This window comes from Meriones unguiculatus, chromosome 1, assembly GCF_030254825.1.
Source record: "Meriones unguiculatus strain TT.TT164.6M chromosome 1, Bangor_MerUng_6.1, whole genome shotgun sequence".
Lineage (NCBI taxonomy): Eukaryota > Metazoa > Chordata > Mammalia > Rodentia > Muridae > Meriones > Meriones unguiculatus.
Window position 1 is genome coordinate 105,595,685 of NC_083349.1, and position 26,569 is coordinate 105,622,253.

General features: G+C 45.3%; 1 protein-coding gene across 1 annotated transcript in view; it reads left to right on the forward strand.

Annotated features, from left to right (window-relative positions):
- Galnt14 (polypeptide N-acetylgalactosaminyltransferase 14) overlaps positions 1-8,379 on the forward strand; it is a 223,152-nt gene extending 214,773 nt beyond the window's left edge. The window contains exons 14-15 of the mRNA XM_060364609.1: positions 5,670-5,789; positions 7,036-8,379. Of these exons, the coding sequence (XP_060220592.1) occupies positions 5,670-5,789; positions 7,036-7,194 (279 nt within the window). The 3' untranslated portion in view covers positions 7,195-8,379. The remainder of the gene's footprint in view (positions 1-5,669; positions 5,790-7,035) is intronic.
- The last annotated feature ends 18,190 nt before the right edge of the window (positions 8,380-26,569 follow it).

Sequence of the window (26,569 nt, forward strand, 5' to 3'; positions counted from 1 at the left end):
TAGATGTTTAGTCACGGGAGAAGACACCTGTCTATGACGTGCCTCTTTAAGGCTATAAATATTAAAACCATTGGCCAGCTCCATCTTGACAGGAGGAAGCTGGCAAGGGATTCTTTGTTACATCCAGTTTCCAGTGAAAATTCCAAAAACAAAATTCATGCCTCTGTAAGAGGGCTTGGAGTCAGTTGAGAATAGCATCCTCCTTTACATTTATGGGGGGGGGGGTTGGTTAGGAGTGTAAATGGGAGTCTCTGCTCCACAAATACCATGCCAGACTCCAGGGACACATGCTTTACTGGCCTGCCTGGCTCCCATTTCTGCCTCTGTCCTATGTGGCGAACTCTCAGCTTTCATGTTCAAGTAGAATCACTTCCTTCTGAACGCGCATGTATGCATACCAGAGACACAGCCTACCCTTAGAGGACAAATCCAGGCATCAGATCAACACAGGTCCTGAAATCAGGTTGGAGCCGTGGGGTGAGTATTCGAGGATTATGGACAGTAGCACAGGAAGGTCCAAGTTCTGTCGCTAGCTGACATTTCACTCACCAGTAGGTAAACCCCAGGCAATGTGACGCCCTCCCGCCTGCATCAATGCTCCTTTTAGTTTGGTTTGATTTGGTTGGCAAAGCTAGAGCTCAAACCCCAGAGCCTTATGGATGCTAAGTAAGCACTCTCCAACCAGGCTACATGCTCAGCGTGGAGGCTATTTAATCCTGTAGTTCTAATCATTGTTCCTCTTCCATGCCCTGCCTCACCTTCCTTCTTGCTGCCTTGTCGTCCTTTAGAGCAAAATGCTAAATTCAAGTGTTTCAAAGATGCTGGCAAACTGATGCCCTGGAGTAATGTAAGAAGCATACATCATGCATTGAAAAGCCTTTGAAGCCCAAGAAGTCTCTAGGCTAATACGTTTCCTCTTAACTTCACTGAATTCCCTGGGAAAATATCCATGAAAGGCAGAAAGCAGACAGATGCTCCACTCTAGTTTCTATTCCAAACTAAAGTGAGGGAAACACAAGACATTTTGTAGTGCATTCTTCCCTAGCCCAGCCACTGTTTAGGCTCCCAATCTGTGGAGCAGAAGGCAGCAGCTGGGAGGCCCAAGGGTGGATGTGATTGAAAGTGCTCCACAGATCAGCAGGCACACAGACACCTCCAGGGTAGAGATCTCAAGTCTGCAGTGGAACAAGCTGCCAGGCGATCGCCTCCTGCCCCCTCTTCCTCAGAGTTCCTCATCACAGCCTGGGAACTGCATCTCAAAAGCATCCTGCCAGCCTGTCTCTGGGACAGTTTCCAAAGGAAAGTCTAAAGGGACATTTCTCTTTTATCCTCTTGCCTTGGTCTGTGTGTCACTGCTATCACCGTCAGAGACGGAAACAAGCCTTTGTTAAATGTAAAGCAAGATTCTAAATATGCACGTATTAAACCATATATTCTAGTGGCCCTCTCACCAGAGCAGGGATTCTCAACCTGTGGGGCGCAACCCTTTCCTGGGAGTGGCCTAAGATATGATCCTGCATATCAGATATGTACATTATGATTTATATATGCACACGGTTCCGCATATCAGATATGTATATTATGATTTATAAGAGCAGCAAAATTATACTTCTGAAGTAGCAACAAAAATAATTTTATGGTTGGGGAGGAAGGTCACCACAACATGAGGAACTGTTTAAAAGGGTCACAGCACTAGGACAGGTGAGAATCAGCAGTCTCTTTATATCTATCTGAGGTTACAGTAGTAACCCACCAAGAGTCCACAAAGTGATTAAGCTGGTGAGCAGGGATCCCAGCCATAGTAGTTACCTAAGAGCCCAACCCTGTGACACACACAACGAAGTTAGAATAACATACAAGTTATTCTAAAAATTTAGGAGATGGTGGAGCGGAAATAAAACGGAATGGCCTTAAGCTTGAGTCCAGTGAAGGTCCCAAAGAGCATGTCAATCTGGGACTATGGTAGCTACCCTGCTGCCTCTGGGCTGGGCGCTATCTCCAGGGTGGAGCTGAGGTCTGTGCCTGTGCAACCAAGGAAGAGAGATCACCCAGCATGGCCAGTCAGCCATTTGTGTTTTCTTGTTCATTTAATATTCCCTTCAAGAAGACATTCAGAAACAGGGAGCTCACCCTTATCAGTAAATGATACCAGCTCCTAGTTTCTATTCCAAACTAAAGTGAAAACACAAGGCATTTTGTAGCGCATTCTTACCCTGCCCGGCCAGTGTTTAGGCTCCCGATCTGTGGAGCAGAAGGCTCCTGCTTACTGATAAGGCAGTCACCTCACTTTCCTTCCAGGGTTTGTTTGACCCACCTCACTCCACACTCAACATGAGGATACACCCCCTCTTGGAGCTCACACACTGAGCCAGAGCCAGGCTCCGGGCTAGCGCTCTGCAAGCGTGCTCTTGTCTCCTCCTCATACCAGCTCCTCCGATGGCCCATATCCTGCTATCACCCCCACTTGAAAGACTGGATGATATCTAAGAGTTTAGGCGCAGGCCCACACTCTATCTCAGGAGAGCCTCGGCAAGATTGTCCTTAGGACTGGATCATTTGTTGTTGTAGAAACCGTCCTGCAGGATGTTTAGCAGGTGCCCCCGTCCCCCTCAGCACATGCCCATAGACCCTCATCTTAATAATCCAACAATGTCTCCAGACGGTGCCAGTGGGGACAGAGCACAGTCTCCTTGCTCTAGGCTAAAGATTTCTTGTCTGTCAGAAGTTGGGGCCCTGGGCCATTCCAAGATCAGCACCTCTGCCTAGCTTCACCCTCACCCCTGCCTCTCTTAGCTCTTACTGCATCAGAAGAAAATCTAATTTTGCATCCCTAATTTTGAATCCAGCTCAAAACAGTAAGACCCAGGCCAGACTAGGTACTCCTGTGGCCCCTTTGCACCCGTCTCTCACAGGATGTTTGCCTGAGAGGAAAGGCTGCTCTTCCTGCTGCTTCTCTCTCTGTTCCGGCTGGGTCAGGGAACATGTCCCCTGAGAACAGCAGCCTATTTCCCCATTCTAACAAGCTAGCAAAGGACTCCAAGGCCTGGGGGTGAACTTTCCTCCCCAGCCCATCCCCACAGGGAAAAGCCTCCAGATCGACCTCTGGGTTAACTTCCCTGTGGGCAGAGAGGGATATCCATCACGGACAGCACTTTTGAGAGGCTCTAACTGGAGCATCAATGGAGAGTCCTACAATCCTTACTGGAGGACAGATCTGGCTGAGCGCCCCCACTGTGGCCACCTTTTCATTCATTCGTTTGTTTTCTGGAGCTACAGACTAAACTCAGGGTCTTGCTTACGAGGCAAACACTCTGCCACTTAGCTGGACCTCCAGCCCTTCCCTCAATGACTGCCTTCTTAGGGTTCATTTCTGACTCAGGGTTCATTTACTAAACCTGTTCATCACCAGTTCCCCTGGGAAATGTGAGGGACAAGGTATGGGAAATGAACACTTTGCTTTAGTCCCCCAAACCCACCTCTGCCTGACCCCTGCTTCTCATCTCTTCTTCTTGTAAATGTGTCCAGAAACCAGCTCTCCTGTAGGAGATTAAATATTAGGAAAGCCCTAGAAAAAGTACGTGTGTGTAAGGAGTGTGTGCATGCATACATGTGTGCATGCACATTCCTCGGTGTGTGTGTGTGTGTGTGTGTGTGTGTGTGTGTGTGTGTGTAAGAGCAGCAAGCACAGCACCATCTCTCTAGACTTCTAGTATAAGGATTTTATGGTAGCTGTCTGTTCACATGTCCCTCCTGTAGACCCTTGGAGTGGCCCAGATGTGCTGTGGTGGAGCTGGGTGTACCCTTCTCAAGGGCCATTTCTGAATGTGGAGCCTCGGATGTCAAAAGAGCCTATTCCTACCACTTCTAGGTCACTAGAGTTTTAAAAAAGAAAGACTGTCAAGACCTGTTTTTAGAAACTGTGGTGTGTTTTACATTGCTCTGTTTAATCCCTTATTTTAACACAAACAATATAACCCATGTATCCTGGCGATCATACGGTAATGACAGGATTTATTTTTGAAATTTTAATGTGTGTCTCCCTGTGGGCTACGTAACAGTAGCTCATTTTGCCCCCATCACTGACTTTAGCCTTATTTTCAAGGGAATATAAAAATCTAATAGATTTCAAGCCAGTGGTCTATGGACCCACAAATGGCTCCCTGCGGTTCTGACCTTAGATACAGACCCCTGGGTCTTTCCCCTTCTTACAAGGAGAAATATTCTCAGCCCCAAATACAGACTATCCTTCAAGACCACACTCCTAATGCCTAGGGCACTAGAGTCACCTGCCCAATGCTCAGGACCAGTCTCAAGACCCTGGTGGACGTCATGCCTGGCTTTGGCCTCTCAAGTGGATTGTGTCACCAATAAACACATCTAGAGCCAAAGGAGACCAATTAGGAAATGTCTGTGCACAAAAATACAGGTTAGAGGTGGGACGAGATGGAGCAGCCAGCCTAGAAGCCAGCACCATGTGTGTTCCAGGGTTTGGTGTGTCATTCATGAGGCCTCGTCCTGTGCTTATGCGCTTGTCTCATGAGGATGTCAGGGCCTGAAGAAGACAAACCAGAAAGTATCGTGTCGTCCCTAGTATGTTATGGGAGTTGAAATGAGAGTATCAATACAGGTGAAAGACTTCAAGAGCACAGCTGGACGTTGTCTGTTCTCCATAAGCATGGGCCAAGAAGGAGCTCCTGAGTGGCCTGGTCCAAAGATGGAAGGCTGCTTTGTGTACATAGGATGTAATAGAGAAAAGATACATCCCTTGGCAGAGTCCCCTCTGAAACCTCCCCTGGAGACTCTAATCATGAATCATCTTTGCTGCATGATGAAGGAAAGGGGCAGTTAGCACCTCTTTACAAACTCAGAGAAATCCTCTTTGTCTTTATGGCAGCCATTATACCAGCACTTGCCATCTCCTCTTCCAACCTGAGACTGTTTCACCTTGTAACACTGGCAATCTGGCACTCTGCTATCTTGTAATGACTTCACAAAATGCCCCTGTTTCCTTCCTTCAGAACTTGGTATGCTGAACTAGTTTCTCTTCTTTTCCCCCTGCAGGAGTCAAGGGGCCAAATCTTTTGCTATACTGCATGTTAGACTGAGAACACTCTCTTAAGTAATGCTACTTTTCATAACTTCCTTCTTTCCCTCCTAAGTCATCTTCCATCTCCTCCCTTGAGCGCTCTCTTTCTCTTTACCCTCCTGTCTACCTCTTACCACAGCTTTCATGTTCTCAAGGCACTGACTCGGAATCCTTTCAAAGAAGGGGCATTCTAAAGACAGCTGGGCCAGAGGGTAGCCTGTCAGGAAGCTGTTGGGAGCATTAAATGTCAGGAGCAGACTCCTGTGGAGACATTGTCTCAAAGAAGACACTGAGAGACCAAACAGGTCAGCTGCAGTGTTGTTGAGGTTGCTGCTCAGACTCAGAATTATCACACAACTTCCAGCATCCACCTGCATGCCTATGGCCCAGGACTCAACATGTGTGTGGGGACAGAGACTTTATGACAGTGTGGACACCCAACCTTTGTCCTTTGAGTAGAATTCTACCAGGTGACCCTGTGGATGATCATTACTTTCTGGGAACTTCTCAGCTGTATGGGTCATCACACATAAGAATGGTGGTGGCTGTTCCACTCCTAAGCGAATCTTCCTGGTCTCCTCAGGTGTGGGCCTTCACATACACCCAGCAGATCATCCAGGAAGAGCTGTGCCTGTCTGTTGTCACCCTGTTCCCCGGCGCCCCGGTAGTTCTTGTTCTGTGCAAGAATGGGGATGAAAGGCAGGTGAGTGCTCTGGAGACCTGGGGTAGGGGTAGGGGTAGGATTGGGAGTGGTCAACCTCCCTAATGTGACTGGCTGGGTATAAGTCTCTTCTTGTCAGAAGAGAGGAGGAATTGAAAGACGATGGCCTAATAAGCAAGAAACCCTTCTAGCCAGAGCCAGGGACAGGACTCCCTGAATGGTGTCAGTAAGAACGGCTATGTTGGTTCCGTCGACCAGTGGATATCTGAAGCCTGCAGACTTTAGCTAATCTTACCAGGCTCGCTCACCATGTTATGTTCTGGTCACTGCTCCATCACCTACCTGTAATCTCAGACAAGGTCTTTGTCAGTCATGTCCTGGATACACTCTTCCTCTAGCAGAATGTACTAGGAATGAGCACCGTTTCCCAGATGTGAGAGACTGAGGTTCAAGTTACTCATCGAAAGAATGAGTGTGGCAAATGGTGGATCACTGTCTCTGCCTGGGATGTCCCCTTCCCTTTCGCCCAGGGAGGGCTGATATCTCCGGAAGACACTGTGGGGAATAAGTATTCCTGATGGTCTCTCTGAAGTGCAAGCTCAGTGTCTCCTCAGCCAATGTGCCCATCCTCCATACTTATCACATGCAAGGGAGTCAGGGGACACTTCCTGAGACCCACCTCTCTGTGGGCTCTCTGAAGAAGTCAGGCAGACTCTGAGGAAGTCTCCTGCTGTCACTACCCATCTTCTATCTTCTCTCTCTCTCTCTTTTTTTTTTGTCTCTTCCTATGTCTAACTCAGTAACTCAGTTCACATTTTCTATCCTATTGCTTGGGAAGTTACTGCCTCCTGATGAGTTTTCCTAACATTGCTTTAACCTTTAACTTTTTACTCATTGTTTTAAGACTAGGCCTGGGGAGATGGCTCAGTGAGTAAGGGTACTTGCAACCAGGCCTGCCAACTTGAGTTTAACCTCTGGAGTTATATGTGGTGGAAAGAGAAAACCAACTCTGACAAGTTGTGTTCTAGCCTATACACACACACACACACACACACACACACACACACAAACACAAATAAGTAAATAAACACAAATTTAAAATGCAATAAAAATATAAAACCCTAATGCATGTCAGTGCAATTAGTGGCACTTTTCTTCCTTCATGAGATCATGAAATCTCTGGCTGGCCACATGTGGTGTGACCCTTCCAGTGATGTCTGAGCACTTTATATTATCTATAGAACTCATGCCTTTGCAAGCTCATTCTCTCTCCCCTCTATCTCCTCAGCAATGGACCAAGACTGGTGCCCGCATCGAGCACATAGCATCCCACCTCTGCCTGGACACAGACATGTTTGGTGACAGTACCGAGGATGGCAAGGAGGTGGTTGTCAACCCTTGTGAGTCATCACTCATGAGCCAGCACTGGGACATTGTGAGCTCATGAGACTCCTGGGCAGATCCAGCTATGGACCAAGGATGATGCTTCCCTGGACCAAACCAAAATGGAACCCAGGCTGTAAACAGCCCATGACTGCACCCGATGCTCACGACTGGAGGTGGAGCAAAGGCCCCCAGGACAGGAGCAACTGTCTCAGGGAAGATGGAGGAAAAGGTCACAAACCAGCAGGGCTCAGCAACACCCACACATGTGCAATATTGTGAAGGTCCAGTCCTGGCCAGGCTTTCTGATTGGGACCTGGAGATGGAGATCCGATGAGAAGTGTTTGTTGAACCCTTTCTTACAAAACAAGGCTCCTTCTGGAGGCCAGAAAGGAAAGCTGTCCTTGTCACTGTGTGAGAACTACTTGGAAAGATGCAGAATGGAGATGTTTTTCAGAACAAATAAAGTTAACATTGGAACTCGTCCTTCCATAAGCTCATGCTGCTTCTTCAGTTAGCTCAGCGCCTAAAACTGAGCTACCCACTGAACAAGGGTGGGGTGTCTTGGGGTAGAATGGATGAAGAAGACAGGAAAATGGGAACCTTGTACCTTTAGGTTACCACCAACCAGATATGCAATCTTAGAAAGATGCTTCAGGGGACTAGCAAGACGGCTCAGTGGGCTTGCCATTAGCCTGATGAGTTTGATCTCTCAGTCCTATATGGTGGAAGAAGACAATGGACTCTCTGACCTACACACGCATGTACATGCACGCACATACACACACACAGAGAGAGAGTGAAAGAGGTACGCAGGCCCTCACTCATAGTATCACACACAAAATAAGTAAATAAATGTTATAATTTTTAAGATACTTCAGAGTTGGGTAGATGGGCACACTTGGCAAGGTGTTTGCCTATGAGATTGAGCCTCAAAACTTACATAAAAACATACTCTTGTAATCCCAGAACTAGAGGGGCAGAATTGGGTGAATTGCTGGGGCCTGTCAGCCAGCCAGCCTAGTCTACTTGGCAAATTCCAGGCTGGTCAGAGACCCTATATCAAAACAAACAAACAAACAAACAAACAAAAAACCCATGATGGACAGTACTTGAGGAAAAATTCCTAAGATTGACTTTTAAGCTCTACTTACATGTACATGTTATACCTGCACATAGAAACACATACATACACACGCACACACAATACACATACATACACAACACAAAGCACTTTTTTAGCCTACCACTTCCTATTACATTCCATGACGGGACCAGATGAGTGATGGTGACTCTAGGAGATCCTGATTTGGCAGATCTCCTATAGAGCCCAGTCTCCTTGGCTAATTCGGATGTCTCTGCTTGTTTAAAATATTGTCATAGTCTGTTCATAAAGACACTTATAGCCTGTAGCCTTTAGCATAGGAATGTCATACCCTAATAAAACCCATGAACTGGTATCTTCTGGGATTGACTAGGGTAGATCTCCATTCTTAGTAACTAGGTCTTAAGAGAAGAAACAAGCCACAGTATGTAAAGGTTTCAATGAGAGAGGCGCCCATAAGCTGTTAGTAACTGTCTGGTAGCTACTGCTGCACAACAAATGACCCTAAACCCAACAAGTTTAAGGCAACACATATTCACTGTCTCACAGTCTTTATGGGTCAGGAGCCAAGGCCCATGTGGGCCTTCTCCTCCTGGAGTCTTCCTAGGCTGTGATGGAGGTTCTAGCCACCCCAGTGATTGCTGGATCCTAGCAGGTATCCATTCTCTTTCATCCAGGAAACCCTTCGGGGATGGGAGGTTATCAAGCTTCACATACAATCTGCTATGCGGACTGCCGTAACCTTGGAAACTTGAGAGTTGACATGTCCAGACATGATATTTGTGCATGCAATTGTATCACTGGAAAAGAGGGGCTGTAGAAACGGAACTGTTCATCAACAGAAGATGTACCAAAGGCTCCTTAAGCTATGCATCCACCAAGCAGCTTTGCAGAGAGGAAAGACAGAAGGAATGGCTACCAGTAACTAGACCAGACCCCCAAGTAGGTGAACCAGTTGCTGTACTAGGATAATAAGAGGAGCCTGGGGTTTTCTTTGCCTACTTGTTGTCTCTGTATTTGTGACTGTCTTTAAGTTTTCTGGTGTCAGCAAAAGTGTTTCTTGCTCTCCTTTAGCCACAGTACTGGGATAGATACACCAAATACTCAGTAGACATTTTTGTAAGTAGGTAGTTGACAGACCATCCTTTGTTCATGATAAAGTGAGTTTAACTATGTATGACTACTGCCATGCAGTTACAGAATGGAGGTGGGCTTGCTTCCCTCTCATAGCTAGGGGACTTGGGGAGAGGAGCCCTAGTGGTGCTAACTTACTTATGCCCCAGTGCCACTTACTTATCATCTTTTCTCATGGCAGGAAAAAAAAAAAAAAGACCCACTAGCACTTAGCTTCCTACTGACATTCCTTTTACCAGGGAAACAACCTGGAAATGACAATGAAGAGCCACGTTGAAGAGCGTGCAAAGTAACTGCTAATGGAAGACAGGTGGCTCCGGTGTGAACTGCCTGCTGGGTATGTTCCTTAAGGCCTCATTAGTGGAAAAGGGAGGCTAACCATTGGTGATGCAGACGGGAATCACTCCAGCTCTGTCAGGTAGCTAAAGTGGTCTCGGCTATTCTCAGGCTGATGCAGACATAAAGGGAGTTGTGATTTTAAAGTAATCAGGGCAGCGATGGTGAATGCCCATACATTCAAAACAGGGCTGAAATCTCAGAGATGGCCACGGCCTGCACAGACGCAGCAGAGTGGGTATCGCCAGACACGTAGATGTTACCTCTGGGTTTGAATGCCAAACTGTAGTAGCCTCAAACAGCTCAGTAGGAATTCTAGAGCTACGACTGAACGTTTGTCAAATGAAGTCATTCTATGAGATCAGGAAAGCTCTCCTGGGGAGCTTAAGGTCTCACAAGATTCAGACTCCAGGCAATGCTTGGAGCCCTCCCCTGACAGCAGTCTGACCAGCAGGAGCCCTATCCCTCATATGGGCTTCCTTCAGAGTTTATTAATGGGGGATGGATATTAATCAGAAAGTAAGTAGGTGTATGTTATATGTGACTGTGTATGTATAATGCTTGCCTTCCATGGCTACAAACTCTGCTTTTGGAGACCTAATCAACCACAGATGGGAAAACCACATAGGAAAATGTATCTGTTGTGAGACTGTATGGGATTTGTTTCCTATTTCATTATTTCCTGAACTATATAGTATAAAACTACTTTCATATGCCCTTTATACTATACTAGATTTCTGAAGCAATATAGAGCTGGTTTAGAGTATATAAGAAAATTGCTGGGGGCTGAAGAGATAGTTCAGAGGTTAAGAACACTCACTGTTCTTCCAAAGGTCTTGAGTTCAATTCCCAGCAACCACATGGTGGCTCAAAAACCATCTATAGTAAGATGTGGTGTGAATGCAGAATGTTGTATAAATAATAAATAAATCTTAAAAAAAAGGAAATTGCATAAGTTAGATACAAATATGGAGCAGGGGAAATGGCATGGCAGGGGGGTATGTTTGCTATGCAAGCATGAGGACCTGAGTTCAAATCCCCTGCATTGTGTGGAAAAAAACATGTGCAACTGTAACTGTAGCTCTGTGGGTCTTGGGTAGAGACAGGAGTCTTGCTAGAGCTTTTCTGGGTTCCATGTAAGGCCCTTTCTCAAGGGAATAAGATAGAGTGATAGAGCAGGACACCGGTGCCCTTCTCTGGCCTCTGCACATGGATGTGTGCAAAAACCTTCATATACATATGCACATATATTACACATATACATACACACCCACACATATATGAAGTGCATGTAAACACGGTACTAGTTTATATGAGTAACTTTAGCATCCACAGAAGAGGCGTCCAAGAGGAAGAGGAACACACCTCCAATTGAGACATGACTGTCTATCCCCATGAATTGAGCAAAGAGAGCAGCAGGGGCTTTAGACACGCTGGCGTCTCATTTGCAGCTGGGGACAGAGTAGTGGTGATGGATGGGGGAAATGGGAGGTTTTGGTAAATCTGGGCTCTGCATGGATGGTGGAGCCTGGTGGCACACTGCATCTACGGCTTCCTTTCCTGGAAGCTTGTTACCCTTTGTGCTTTATAATTTCCCGTGAGCTCATCTTCAGTGAGAGTTTTTCCTCTGGGCATCCTAGATACTCTGGTTGTCGAAGCCTGCCTCACGGGAGGTAGAAGCTCGCCTCTGCTAGAATCCCATTGGATTGCTTTGATTTCAAGCCAATTTATGAACTGATTTTTTTCTGTTAATGGTTCTCATGCTGAGAGATGAGAATCTGGACCCCAGCTCTCTGCTTGGCACAATCTTCGATTTTGATCGTTTATAGATTGCCTTTTTTAGATACCCTGCCGTTGTCATTCACCCAAGCCATGTGGACAACCCTTTTCTAGCTCTGCTGCCCATGAGGCTGTAGGTCTCCTGTCTGTTTCTGCCTGGGCCAGCCTTAGTGACACACGTCCGCTTCGGTTCCCCTCCACACTTCCCTCACCATGCTGTTTCTCTGTCTGTCTGTCTCTCTCTCTCTCTTTCTCTCTCTCTGAAGTCCCATGCATTTTTGGAATTTGGACTTCCTCCCTCCTTTCTTTCAGATGCAGCTGTGGCTTCAAATTGTCTTATCCAATATTTATGTGTACATGTGGCAGGGGCTTCCTGTGTTGGCTCAGACCAGAATTCCTTAGTGCTGTAATTAGCTGTCACCACTGTCTTCCCCACTGGCTGGGGGAACCTTATCTCATTGTAGACACTCAATAAATTTCTATGAATGAGTGAGAGAATAAGCCTGTGATTCTTTAGCACCACTTCCTAATTACCTCCTGGCTAGTTATCAGACGTTTGAGTTTTTAAAAGACAGTCAAGGCAGGAATGGAAGACAGAGAAGACAAATTTATAACAATAAAATCTTGTTATAATACACATAGATTTGGGGATCATGCATATTTAACTTCATAATGACAGAGTTTAATACTGAGCTTGCTAACTGGAAGGAACTATCAGTAATGGAAATCTTTAATACTGCAGTGGAGCCCAGCTAGAGAGAATTTGTTCTCAGAAACTCAGTGTGTGGCTGGCGGAGGTGGGGGTGTGGTGGGCGAGGGCCCTTGTATTTCATCTGCAGGCATCCCAGGGGTGTCTATGAGCATCTAACAAAGAGAGTCCTGGCCTCAGAAGAGAGCTAACCCTGTATTTGTGGTCCTCTTAGGTGACCCATAGAGAAATGCCGTTTTTGCCTGTGCCATCCACTGAGCTATCCCACCCCAACTGCTCCATCCTTTCTGCACCTGGGACAGCATATGGCATGCAGGCTTGGGGGAGGGGGGCATTGACTAGCGGAGGTCTAGCAGCTGTGCAGATGTCCTACGTGGCAGGTGGAAGCCCGTTGGCCCCCGCCACGCAGAGCCAGTCATCTGAGCTCTCTCAAGGGCTACAATCTCTGGCAGCCCAACTCGGATTATCCAACTCTGAAGCTCTGAGCACTTTTCCATTTGCCATGGAGCTGACTAATTTAATGAAGCCGTCACAGTGCAAACCTCGGGGCTTATTGGAAAAGGACTCGAGCACGACATTATTTCACAGCAGTAGATTGCATCATTTTCATTTCACAGCTTTCCAATGGGAAATAATAAAACAAAATTACAAACATAATGAAGAAAGAGAAGGAAAGAAAAATCTGTGGGTGAGAGGGGCGCCCTCTATTCTGTGACAGGGGCTGCTTCTCTCATTCACTTGAGCCAGTAAATATCACCTGGTTTCACTCGCAGGGAAGAACATCCCAGGATGCCCGCACCTGCAGCTGTAGATAAGCGGTGGCAATAACTCACTGTCCAGGAACACCGAGGAGCCATGAGCACTAGCGTAGATAACCCTTCTGAGAAATCCAGCTTCCAAGAGCAGAGCTTCCCCCCAAACTAGTCAGCATGCTAGGGTAAAGGGATGAACTGGTGGGGTGTAGGTTTATGCTTCACTTTCCTTCCCCCAGAAGACAAAGCTGTTTTACCTGTGGTGCTTCGCCTATTCTAGATGGATGGTCCTTGCCCTCATCCATCCTGCAGGGTGCTCTCATTGTGACTGTGGGTGATCTGACAGCCAGAGGCTAAATGGCAGTCAACAGAGGGACAGAGCTCTTTCTAAAAGCTGTTCTCATTAATTGCACTGAGGTGTACAGATGCAGGGAGGCTACTGAGCTCTGCTGGGCCTTTTATTCTCCTCTGTGGCCCTGCCCTTCAGCTGAGGAGATGCTCCAGGACTGTCCCCCAGCAAGGGGACTAGACTGCATTGCAGCTGGGGAAGATTCCTCCCCTGCCACTTACTGAAAATAAATTCCTACTCTAAGTGTATAGTGGTGGGGTGAGGTAGGGGGATGAGACCATCTGGAATGACTTTCTTTACCCAGGAACCTTTTTTAGGGATGCTGCTGGCTCCTTCCCTCATCTTGCTCTCTCTCTCTCTCTCTCTCTCTCTCTCTCTCTCTCTCTCTCTCTCTGGTTGCCAGCTCCTCCCATCCAAGTGGCATCCAAATGTCTCCCACCTTGAATCACACTGATATCTCTACTTTCATGCTGGAAAAGTGAATTTCTAAGGCACAGAGGTCAAAGGTCAGCACCTCATCGGCCTCACCTCATAGGACTCAGAACACATGACTTAAATTTCTCCGATCTCAGCTATCTTCTCTGCAGAGGAGTCAATGTCATATCTGCCTCATAATTTTGTTTTGAGATTAGGTGCAGTGATTAAAGTTTTCAACACTAAGCTAGGTACATAATATGTCCTACTCTTCACCCTGCAATTATGTTATTTCACTAGATCGGAGGGAAGGCTCTGTGAGTTTTGAGGGCATACCTCTTTAGTCTTCTTGGATGCTGTCTCATAACTATCAGATGCGAATGTTTATAACCACAAACATTTATTTCTCATGGTGCTGGAAGCTGGGAAGTCCAAGGTCAAGGTAGCAGCAAGTATGCTGTCAGATGAGGTACATTCTCTTGTTCACAGACAACAGCCATCTGTGGTCTTTCTTGGTAAAAAGCTCTCTAAATTCCCCATGATAAGGGTATTAACTCCACTTTTGAAGGCTCAGCATGCATCACCCTCTCACCGCCCCAAGGCCCCATCCCGGTATCCTCACACAGGGAGTTGGGATTTCAACACCTGAGTTTGGAGCATACATAAGCATTCAAAATATTCTACCCCTCAATCCTCAGAGGTCTCTTAAAGGTTTCTTTAGTCATGGCTATGGCCAGAGAATCCTCTGTAGGATTGCCAAAGTCATGGGGTCAAGGAGAAGGTTTCAGCCCAGGAGGGCAGGAAACAGAAAGGAGCAATGGGGTGCTGCGAAGGAAATGTGTCCTCTCGGTTTTTGTTGCATGAGGGTTTCAGCTATTATTTCTCTACCTGGTATGTCTCCACCCATCTTGCTCCTTCCCTGCTGGCACACATGAATCAGGACTCTGTCTTGTCAGTGCTAAGCTCTTGCGGGAGAGGTGAAACGAGGTAGAACAGGGCATCAGCGAGCGTTATTGGAGAGGAGGCTTAAAATGGGTATAGAACTCAGGCCGTGAGTTCAAGGCCAGAATGAAATCCTGTCTCATCGCCAATCCTGAAGAAACTTCTGGATCCACCTTTGAATATGACTTCCATGCTTTAATTCTGCCTCCCTTTGCTCCTTTCCAGCCTGATACTTTCACAATTGTCAGTTTGGAGTGACCCTGACCAGGCCTGTTTAAACCACAGGCCAAGGGCTGCATATGGCCCAGGATTATAGTGAATGCAGTCCAAGATAAAAATGCAGATTTATTTAAAATATTATAAGACTGGAAAGTGGTTAATAACCTGGTTATGTGGATCTCAAAATTGAGTGAACTTTTGCAATGGCATCTTATCACAGAATCATTGCCAGACACTCTGACAGAGGTTAAAAGTTGACGAAACAAAACAAAACAACAACAACAACCCCCCAAAAACCCCAAAAAACAAACAAACAAACAAATAAAATTGACGCAATAGAGTTTCAGCGTAAGGGGCAGCTCCCAGTGTCCCAGGATTCCACTGGCTTCCAGAAAGCACCACCTGCATGTGGGTGGGCCTTCTCAGACAGAGCACATGCCCTGGATCCACTGATGCTCTACAGAATGCTCAGTTCTGAGCCAGGGAAGGATCAGAGCCGTTCATGCAGAATGCTGGTCACAGAAGAGATCTAAAGAGCTCTTAGGCACCAAGCAAGAAAAGAAGCAATGAAAGAACCTCAAAGCATAACTGAGATGTCAAGAAGATGGAGAGTGGGTCTCTATCCAGGTGGCGGGAACCATTGTAAGTACAGACTCCGGGGAAGTGGATCGGTGAGACATGGGAAAGAATGGACATGAGGTAAAGCCAGACAGCTAGCTTGGAATACCAAATCTTAACCTAGCGAGTCTTGTGAGCTACTGACATTTTCTGAGCAAGGGGATATTGTTGACTAGAGCACAAGAAGATTGGCTTGGCAGAAGTAGCATGGTTTGAAGTGAGATTGTGAGGCCAGGATCTGATCAAGGTTTCAGAAATTTCCTGAGGCCAGAACTGTCTCACTGTTAGAGTAGAAGAGAGACAATAGTTTTGAGTGACTGGGTGGTAGTTTTGGCTGGAGAGGAGATGAGGGAAAATAGAGCAGGGTGGGACAGTGGCTTTCATGTCACAGAGCTCTGGCAGAGCCCAATGGGTACATACCTTCATGGTGTAACACTGATCTGTTCCAATGCAAAAAACAAGGTGTGATTTTTTTTTTAATTATACAAATTAAGATGTGGAAAGTAGCACACAGCAACTGCAAACACAGTGCCTTTGTGCCCAGTGTTGTCCTAAGGGCACTGGAGAATGGGTGGTCATGTGGCAACAGCTTCTCCCCTTAGCTCCATCCTGGAGAGAACCAGAGAGCCAGGAAGGCTGGGCAAGTGACCCAAAGTCTGACAAATATGAAGTAGAAGTGAGACCCAAATGCAAGAAGCCTTCTCACAGTTCTAGGTTCACAGCCACGAGGCTCTGCTCATGTGAGGATGACAACTGTGAATACCTCTATTCTCACCTGAAAGAAGACTCCACATGTGCAGTTGAGGTCCCTAGTGGGCTGACTTTAAAACGGAATTGTTCAACATCTTGGTCACATTGACCCTCAAATTTATTCCCTTGTTGTCCATTTGTTAGGTAGGAGAGAATGTGACATTTAGAGAGCCATTGAGATAGGCCTAGAGGAGGCTTGAATGCTGCATACTCACCATTTCATTTCATGCAAACAGCATCCCTAGGGGATAAACATTAGCATCACAATTTTACAGACGAGGAACTTGAGTCTCAGAGAAGTTAAATAACTGATGGGCTTGCCCAAGTGATAAATAGCACAGCAGGTACCGTGTCTCAGTGACCAGGCTTCCAAGGTGCATGGCAGTTTAGCAGAACCCTCCCCCGTGCCCACAAATATATATGCAGATCAGTCAGCAATAAATATTTACTAGGTACCTGTTATCTGACAGCATTATGCCAGGGCTTGGCCACCAGTCCTTGCCTTCAAGGACAACAAGCACAGGAGAGAAACAAGTTTCATTTCAAAGTCGGTGTGTGTGTGTGGAGGGGGTACTTGGCAGTATCACAGCTACAACAGAGCTTGCTTGGAAACAGGGAGAGGAGAGCTTGTCAGAAAATGAGTGGCTTACCACAAAAACTGATTGGAAAAAAAAGGGAGAGAGAGCACTACTCCATGTGGAGGGACCCCCGTATCTGCTTCTCCAGGCTACTCTGGGCCTCCTGACTAAATTACTGAGGTACCCCTGTAGGAAATGTCGACTTCTGAGGTCATGGGTGAACCTGCTGTCAAGCAGATTGAGCTCTGCTTCAAGAACTACTGTATGGATTCCAGCAGGAGAGGTGTGGAAAGCTGGGGGTTTCTGCTGTGTCTTTATGAGAAACCATGCCCTGTAGCAACACTCATGTCTCCATAGCCTCCTGCATCCAGAAAGCATCCTACACATGGCCTGTATTAACCCTTTATTAGCTACCGTGTGTCTGTCTCCCCCTGGAAGTTAGAACCCACACTGTACCCGGCAGAGGTTGGCTCTCATAGAATTCTTCATGGGCTACTTGTGACACCCTAAGTGGATTGAGTCAGTTTGCCCAAATGTAAGCTGCTTTTAAATCTGCTCCCACATCTAATCAGCCAGGTCAAGCTAACTTCTCTGTCTCCAACAGACCCCTGAACTTAGCACTAAGAGCTCATGGTTATTCGGCTGGCTCAGAGGATACTGAATAGCCTCAGCTTCTGTAAAGGGATACCCACAATTCTCTACACCTGCCCCAAGAAACTGGCAATATAAACTCAACAAGATGGGTGAGTGCTAAGGAGCTGCTTGGATGGAGCAGGATGAAAAGGTATCTCATGCCGTATGTGGGTAACCATGCCCACTGAGCAGAGCTGACGACATCCGAATGGCGGACGGTAGCCCCACAGTCCGGAAGGATCATCACCGACCACCCTTGCCACAGCTGGTTGTAGGACATCCAGACCAACTCAGCTGAGAAGGTGAGCTCACAGGGAAAGACGGCTGCTCTAAAGACAACCACGGGAGCTCTACAGATTCCAAGACAAGAAACTGCAATGTGGAGGCCATGAGCGGGAGAAGTCCCTGAACCTGCTGGGGATACTCCAGCATGAAGTTAGCCATCCCTGTGAAAGCAGGTTTGACTACTTCTGCCTGCCCCACTCAGGATTCCATCTACTTTCAACGGCCCAGCTTCTTGTATTGTCTTAAGTATCCGTATCATTATCACTGATGAAAGAAAATCTAGATAGTGAATATGGCTAGGGTTCCTCAGAGTTCTATGAAGTCCACACCAGCTTCATAGAAGGCTTGTGCCCAAATTATGGTAGCTACTAGATTCCATTTTAAAACATCTTGAGAAGTCACTCTTTGCCTGCTAAGATCAAATCGGTACCTAAGAGATGTCCACCCCTCAAGCAAGAAGCCAGGCTGCAGTGAGGTGAAATCCCCAGGCTTGGCCTGCTCCACCCTATGAGAACAGTAGACTTGCCCTGACTTACAGGGTCAGAAAACGGTGCTCAGAAACTGTCCAGTAACTTGTCAGAAGACATACGGTGGGGATGTGGAAGCCAGGGCTGGTATCTACTCAGCTCTACACAACTTCTGCTCACTGATTCTCTTCAACAAAGTTTTACTTAGAAAACTAATCAAGAATAACAGGATGGAGTAGGCTCAGTGGTAAAGTGTTTGCTATGCAAGCATAAGCACCTGAGTTCAGATCCCCAGCACACATCCAAAACATGAGTATCCTGGCATACATCTGTTACCCCAGAGTTCTGGTTGCTTGTGGGAGTGAAGGAATTGGTAGAGACAAACAGGCCCTTGGAGCTCATTGCCCAACTAGTCTAGACAATTGATGAGCTCAAGTGTCAATGAAAGAGCCTATCTCAAAAACATATAATGAAGAGTTGTAGAGGAATACACCTAATGTTGACCCCTGACCTCCATATGCACACACGTGTACATTGCTCATGCATGCGTGTGTGTGTGCACACACACACAGAGGCATAGAACATACATGTAAAAATAGTGACAAAACCACAAAAACAGTATTACATATAGTATAACAAAGAAGCTTGTAACATACTTTTTAAAATCTCTTTTCCAGGGGAGGAGGGAGGGGCTTATGGGGGGATACAAAAGGAATAAAGTGTAATTAATAAAAGTTAAATAAAAAATTTAAAAAAATCTCTTTTCCATTCATAACCAGAAAAGCTAAAGTTCTGAGATGATAATGATTTAGCCAGTTTGATTGAAAAAAATGCATATTTAGCCCACTAAAAAGCTGTATCAGCTATTTATTCTTGTCTGTTTGGGAAGCTCAGACTTTTAATTTTACTTAGGCAATCATTGTTGAAGCAGTACTTACATACAGAAATCTTCTATTCCACCCACCTTCTCTTTCCCCAGAGACAGCCATCTTTCAAACTTCCAGGTCTTTCCTCTGGCATTTGCATCTATAATTTTAAAATTATGCTGCTGTTTTTTAAAAATATCAGTTTTAGACATTTTCTATTGGCTTCATGCCATGGTAAACACAGATTTAGATTTTTTCTTTTCACACCACGGTCCACATTTCTCTCCTTTTATCCCTGTGACATGTTTATAAAATAATTTTTTAGCAAAATCAATAATCATCTTTTGCATGCTGAGCCAAACAGCAAATTATGATCAGACCTTTTTTTCTGTTCAATCTTTTGTTTTTCCGGAACGGAGGGATTGCTTCAGATTTTTTTTTCTCTTTTCCTGATATCTGAGACATTTTTCTCCAAATTTTCCACAATGTCATAATAATATTCTTTATAACCTGAGCTTACCAACATTTTCATTCTTCCTTCCTGTAAGAGTCCCCACTCAGAGGCTCTCTGTTGAAATACTCCCGTGGCATTACTTACATTCTCTTCTTTGGTCTCTAAATGTCAATTTAATGGCCTGAGTCTCTGGAGGTTTTTCTAAACTAGTTTGTTGATTATTCAATGATTTATTTTCTCTTGTGCTGTTATAAAATTCTCTAGCTTTCTTTGGACATATTTGTTTGCTTTCTGTCTTCTAGGTTGAAAGACATCCTCACATTTCTAGTTGTCTCTGACCATCTATATGTATTTCAGAATGAAACATACAAATACCGGAAATTTGGTGTGCTCGGGTGGGCATGCTGTCTGGTGAGCCGAACCTTTTCTTTGGGTTGATCCTTGTATGGGTAGGTATTTGCTCTCAGCCTCTTTAGTTTAGTGGACCTCAACCTGTAGGTCACGAGCCTTTGGGGGGTCAAACAACCTTTTCATAGGAATAGCGAATCAGATAGGCTGCATATCAGATATCTACATTACAGCTCAGAATAATAGAAAAATGACAGTTATGAAGTAGCAATAAAAACAGCTTTATGGTTGGGCGTCAGCACCACATGAGGAACTGTATTAAAGGGTCACGGCATTAGGGAGGTTGAGAACCACTGCTCTAGTTTCACCGTACAACAGCCAACCATACCATCCCGAAGATTTACTTAGGCTGGACCCAACTTTCTTAATGTGAGGCTGGATAAGACAGCTGAGGTTGCTGCACTTCAGCCAGCGCGTCTCTTCTGAAAGAGAGGAAACAAATGCACGCAATCTCTTGACTCCTCGCTTGTCTACAGTCCTTCAGCTTAGCTCAGTGCTCCAGGGAAGTCACCAAGGCCTGCAATCCAGACCTCCTTGATTTGTCCTTCTCTGGTGGGTCTGCTTGAGGGTCTGCAGGACACCTGGGATGAGAAGTGGGACTTTCGTGGCTCCAAGTTTTCATGGCACTTTGTTCACAAAGCGCGTTTAAAAGAACACACCTTGGTTCTTCGGGCCCTGGTCTGAGGTACACCTGTCATTTTGAGAGTTTCCCTTCACAGTGTTTAGTATTTTTTTGGATACTCATGCCTTAATGATGCTCCTGTATAAAATGTCCTCCCTGTGTGTCTGTTTCATGACCACCGTTATTGTGATACCTTATTCAGTTGATGGGGTGCAGGAAAGCCAAGAATCTCCTCACTCATGGCCAGGTTGTATTTTGAGAAAAAAATTTGAAGTAATTCTGTCAGGCCTCTCATGCCTAATGTCTGACCAGGAGGCTCTGGTCAGAGACATGTACCAAGCTACATGTTTCTGATATCACTTGCCTGCCTGTTGGAACCTCTGCCGCCCATTTCCCAGCTTAGACAGAGCCCAAGTCCTAGACTTTAAAGTCTCCACCATCCCTAAGCTCTGGTTTCTCACCCTCACTTCTGTCTTCACTCTGACCTGCTCAATCTCCGGTGAGTTTTGTGGACTTCTTCCTGCTCTTGCTGAGGTTCATGTCCAGATCCTTCATCTACTTCCCAACTGAATTCTGATCTTACACTGCTCTATCTGGACCATCTAGATGCTGCCTGTGCCTCAGGACCAGTAAACAGGAAGGATACTATTTCTGGTACAGGATTTGACCTAATGGGAGATGCAGGTAATAAAACCCAACAAAAAAAGTGTTGCCTTCAGCTTGTTGTTTCAAGCAGTCTTCTGAAGTGGGATCTCAATAGAACTTTTAGTAGTAGAGTAATTTTGCATAGACATAGAGGAAGAAAAATGCAACCCAGAATATCACCTGCTCTTGAGATCAAGGTCTACTCTTCCTATTAATAGTCATGCTTCTTCATTAATCCCTACTATAGGACAAGCATTCTCACTTACATATCTTATGTGAGTCCGTTGTAGAGATGCAGAGAATGGTATACAGAGAATTTATTCAGATCCCAAGATCTTCTGTCACTATGCTCTAGCAGCCACCCTGAAAGGAAAAAAAAAAATGCAGCTCTCCCACCCTGGAAGGAGCAAGGTCCTTGCAGAAATGTATCTGCAAATGAAATTCAAATCAGATCACACTGTGTCTCCCGCTTAGGCATGGCGCTCAAAGATTGTTCCCTCCCTGGTGATGGTAAATCTGGCAGGCGAAGCAGGGGGACCCTGACAGCCCAAGGGACTGGAAGGCACAGTGGCCAAGGCAAGGCTGCAAGCTCATTTCCTTCTGGGCCCCTCTTTGTCATTCCCCATGGCTTTCTGATACATTCGCTCAGAGACTAAAAATACCCAGTGCTCCGTGGAGCTCCCCATCCAAATTATTTTGTAAAACTTGTTAAGCGCTTTTAGAGTTAGGCAAGCAAGAAAATACTTGACTTTCATTCTAGCGAAAACTATTTTTAACACTTAAAATATATAAAACAACCATCCTTTTACATCTGCAGCCCCAGTGTCTGCCAGTACACTGCAGCGCACAGCTCTTTAAGTCCACATTACATGAAAATCCAGGTTTAGAGAAACGTTAAGCTGCAGGAGATTACTTACTCGTCGATAAGGATGTCCTATGTAGATAAATTCATAGATTCTAGAAACCCAAATTGAGACCAAGCCCAGCCATGTGCTAACATAGCTTCTCTGCCTCTCTGTTCACCTCTGGGAAATGGAGCCAGATGTTTTATCTGCCCCCTATGGGCTGTCTTGAGACTTGAATGATGGGCAGAGGGTTGACTGTGCAGATCCATAGGTGGGTAGTACACCTTCCCGTGAAGGGATAGAGAGAGGGGGTGAGGGCGGTAGTCCCTCCCTGGAGTGGCACTCCCAGATTGTTGGGGGTGATCCGCCTCCCACCTTGTCAAGTTGTAAAGAGTCTAGCCTTGGTCCCCACAGCAACTAGAATATGAGCTGTTCCAGGTCCAATTATTCTTCTCAGTATCACCCTGCAGCCCTGAGATTCGGTTAAACACCGCAGCTCCTGAGTACATTTTAATTTCTAATCATTAGTTACAAGATTTTCTTGTTAATTCTGATTCAGCAGATTTTGCTGAGATAGCTCTATTTTTTTCCCCTTTATTTTGGTCGCCCTGCACAGAGCCTATTCAGACAGACAATAAATCCGGGTGGCTAACCTCCCTCCTGGGAATGAATCATCTGCAACTCAGGAAAGGACACAGCCACTGACGGAGTGACAGCGGGGTGGGGGGGCGGTGTCTTTCTCCTGAGCTTCTTTACAGGTGCCTCTGGACCCAGGATACAACTCTGCAGGCAATCACATCAAGAGCTAATATGATTTCCCCAGAACTGCAACATCAGGCAAATTAGGTGTGTGGGCTATAGAGTGGGGCAAACTGGAGGGTGAGGTTAGAACAAATCAGCAAAGCAGGGCTGCAGCTCCCGGCCTCTTTTATTAGATCACAGATATCATGCCACTGAATTTGCTGTAGATTTATGTAACCTGGGAAGCACCAACAGAATTCTGCAGTCAGAGAGACTGGTTCAGGGCCATGTACTTCCTCCCTGCCTTCCTCAGGTTACTTGCTTATGGCCATTGGCAAGAACAGGTTTATTGCTCTCCTTGGTCAGGGAGGCAGCCTCCCTCCCAATCCTAGATGTAGGAGAATAATGAGCTATGCTAAATTGTCTTCCTGGTTATAATCTCCTTTCCAGAGACTACCAGGGTTCTTAGGCATGGCTACTACATGGCTAGAATATTATCATTTGCTAGCCACTTTTGTATATTAACTAGCTAGCCCTATAAATACAAGAGCTAGCCATTTTTGTATAATAACTGACTTGATTGCCACAGCAACTTCACGAGGTGAATATAAATAATGACTTCCATTTTATACACGAGGAAACTGAGGTACACAAAGATAAAAAATCCTCTGTAGACCCCATGTAGTAAGTGGCAGAGCCATGACCTGGTTCCAAGTTTTAGAGTCTATGCCTTTAGCAATTGCACTTTATTGATGAAACTTGGTTTTGTCACAAGATACTAATAGAGTGGCCTGATACAGTAGCAGTGAAGCTCAGTCTCCGGAGACAAAAGGCCTGCATTAGATCTATGATAGGACAAAGGAGAGGTGTAGGAACAGATTTAGCTGGTTGGCTTAAAAGATATCCTGCCAACTGAATTCCATTATAGCAGAAGGGGTAGTCATTTAGGCCAGCGACCTGGAGGGTAATACAGTACAGACTAAGGTCACAGACAAACAGGTAATGCAGGTCAAGAGACACTGGGCAGGGTAGGCAGTGGGGCAGCTGAGAGCAGTAAATCCAGGGCTGAGGCAGGCACTGTAGCAGAAGTCAAGTTCTCTATCTCACAGCATGTAGGAATAAGCTTGAAACCATTCAATGATGTAAATATAAAAGCCAAAAGGAAAAACTCTTAGAAGGAAGCAGGAATAAACTTTCCCACTCTCAGATTTTATTTAACACAAACACACACACACACACATGCACACATAACACAAAATAACACATGGGCAGCCAAAGAAAACTAGCTTAAAATCCAGTGTGTACATAAAGTAATATAAAGAAAAATATTAAATATAAAAGATGAAAAGTATTTAGTTTTTTAAATTTATTTTTTACAATGTATTCATTGTATATCTCACTTGTAGCTCCCTCCCTCAACTCCTTCCAGTCCCATCCTCCCTCCCTATCCCTTCCCCTAGTCCACTGAAAGGGGGAGTTTTCCTCCCCTGCCATCTGCCCGAAGCTTATCAAGTCTCATCAGTACTGCCTGGATCCTCTTCCTCTGTGGCCTGACAATTCCATATTTGCAAATCATGTATCTGATGATGCTTTCATATCCAGAATATAAAATGAGCTTCTAAGACTTAACAAATAAAAGAACAAACACTCAATTTAAAACTAAGTTAGAGGCCGTAGGGACAGCTTAGTGGTTTAGAGCACTGGCCACTCTTCCACGTGATCCAGGTTGGGTTCCCAGCACCACTGTTTACGGTTTACACCTACCTATAACTCCAATTCCAGGGGGTCTAATACCCTTTTCTGGCTCCATAAGCACCAGATATACACATAGTACACAGACACACAAACATCCATACACATAAAAATAAGATAAAATAAACAAAATGAAAAACAAATCAACATTTCGAGAGAACATTTACAAATGCACCCAAGGCTCCTCTTCAGAAGACTGCCAATCAAAAGGATCATGAGGGTTAGGGATCTGGCTCAGTTGACAGATGCTTACCTACATGCACAAATCCCTGGGTTCAGTCCTCAGAACTGTATAAACTAGCTTTGGAAGTGAGCATCCATAATCCTAGCACTCAAGAGGTAGAGTCAGGAAAATCTGAAGTTCAAGGTCATCCCTGGCTATAAGGCAAGTTAGAAGCTATCTTAAGCTACTTGAGCTGTTATTTCAAAAGCAAAGCAAAGCAAACCAACCAACCAAACAAAATCCCCAAAGAAAACCAGGGGATACTACTGGCTAGGACTGTTATAATACAAATGTTTAAAATTAACAACCCCCTCCCCAAACTCAAGAGGTGATGATAGTCAAGGTGTGGAGAAATGCAAACCCTCATATGATTCTGGTAGGAGAAGAACATGGTTTAGCTGCTGTTGAAAACAGCTCAGGGGCGGTTCCTGAAAGTGAAACAGTTATCATTTGTCCCACCAATTTCAACTTTAATGTATAAAGCCGAAAGAATTGATGAGAGCTGCATAAATAAACACACACACACACACACATACACCATGATTCAGAGTAGCCTTAAGTGGAAACACTCCAAACAGCTATTAACAGATGAATGAATAAAAAATTGTGGTTTATAGACAGTGAAATATTAGCTAGATATAAAAAGGATTGAAGAGCCAATGCAGACTATAATGTAGATTAACCTTGAAAGTAAGCTAAGTGAAAGAGGCTGCTCCCATGAGTTGCCTTTTATGCATTTCTATTGATAGGAAATGTTTAGAATTGGTAAATCTATATAACTGGAAACAAAATTACTGTATGTCAGGGCCTGGGAGAAGGAGAAATGAAAATAAACTGCTTAATAAATAGCTAAGAAATTTTCTTTTTGGGAAATGAAAATGTTATAAAACAAGGCTGCTTATTGTTGAATTGTAATTATCCTTCAAAGACCTACATGTTAACGGCTTTGTTGACAATGGGTGGTTCTACTAGGAAGCAGTAGAACCTTTAAAAGTTGGGGCTTAATGGAAGGGAATTAGGTTATTGGTTCTGTGCCCTAGAAGGCAGTATTGATGCCTATTCTTTTCCTTCTTCCTTTGCTCGTTTTCACATCCAGGCCATGCAGTGGCCAGGCTCCTTCCACCCGCCCTCCCATCATGACGTCCCGTACCCCCACTGGCCCAGAGCCACAAGGCCAGGTGTTCATGGACTGGAAGCATCCAAAACGATCAGCCAGGATATGCTTTTATTCTTTTTAAGTTTACTCTTCTCAAGTAGTTGCTCTAGTAATGGAAAGATGACTAACGGAAGCATAGGGGTGGTAATTGTATAGCATGAGAGTATACTAAAGGCGGCTGAACTGCTTGTTTTCAACGGTTAAGTGAAATGACATAGTATCAGTGAAATAACAAGTATCAGTGTGGAAGATGGATAGTGTCTGGTGTCCGGTTAGACAAATAGGAACCTGGGGCCTCCTCCTCAGGTGGGACCTTACCAACAGCTAGCTCTTCTACATGGTCATCCACAGCTGGCAAATGCAGGCGGCCAGGGGACATGGACTCAGATTTCCTGTGATTCTGGCATCTCTGGCCTCCTTCCCTCCCTTCCCCGGCTTGTTGTATAAGCCTAGAGGCTTAGACCCATGAATTTGGCTGATAATGAATCTCAAACACAAAGGAGAAAAAAAGAGGTTGGGGGGGGGAGAGGGAGAGGTGGAGGGAAGGAGAGAATGTTCTGTTGTTGTTTAGAAAATGAACAAAACAGCTGGAGGTAAAGCTTTTGTTACAGGCTGCCATCTCTGATTCATGTGTCTCTCTAATCCTGACTGTAGCTT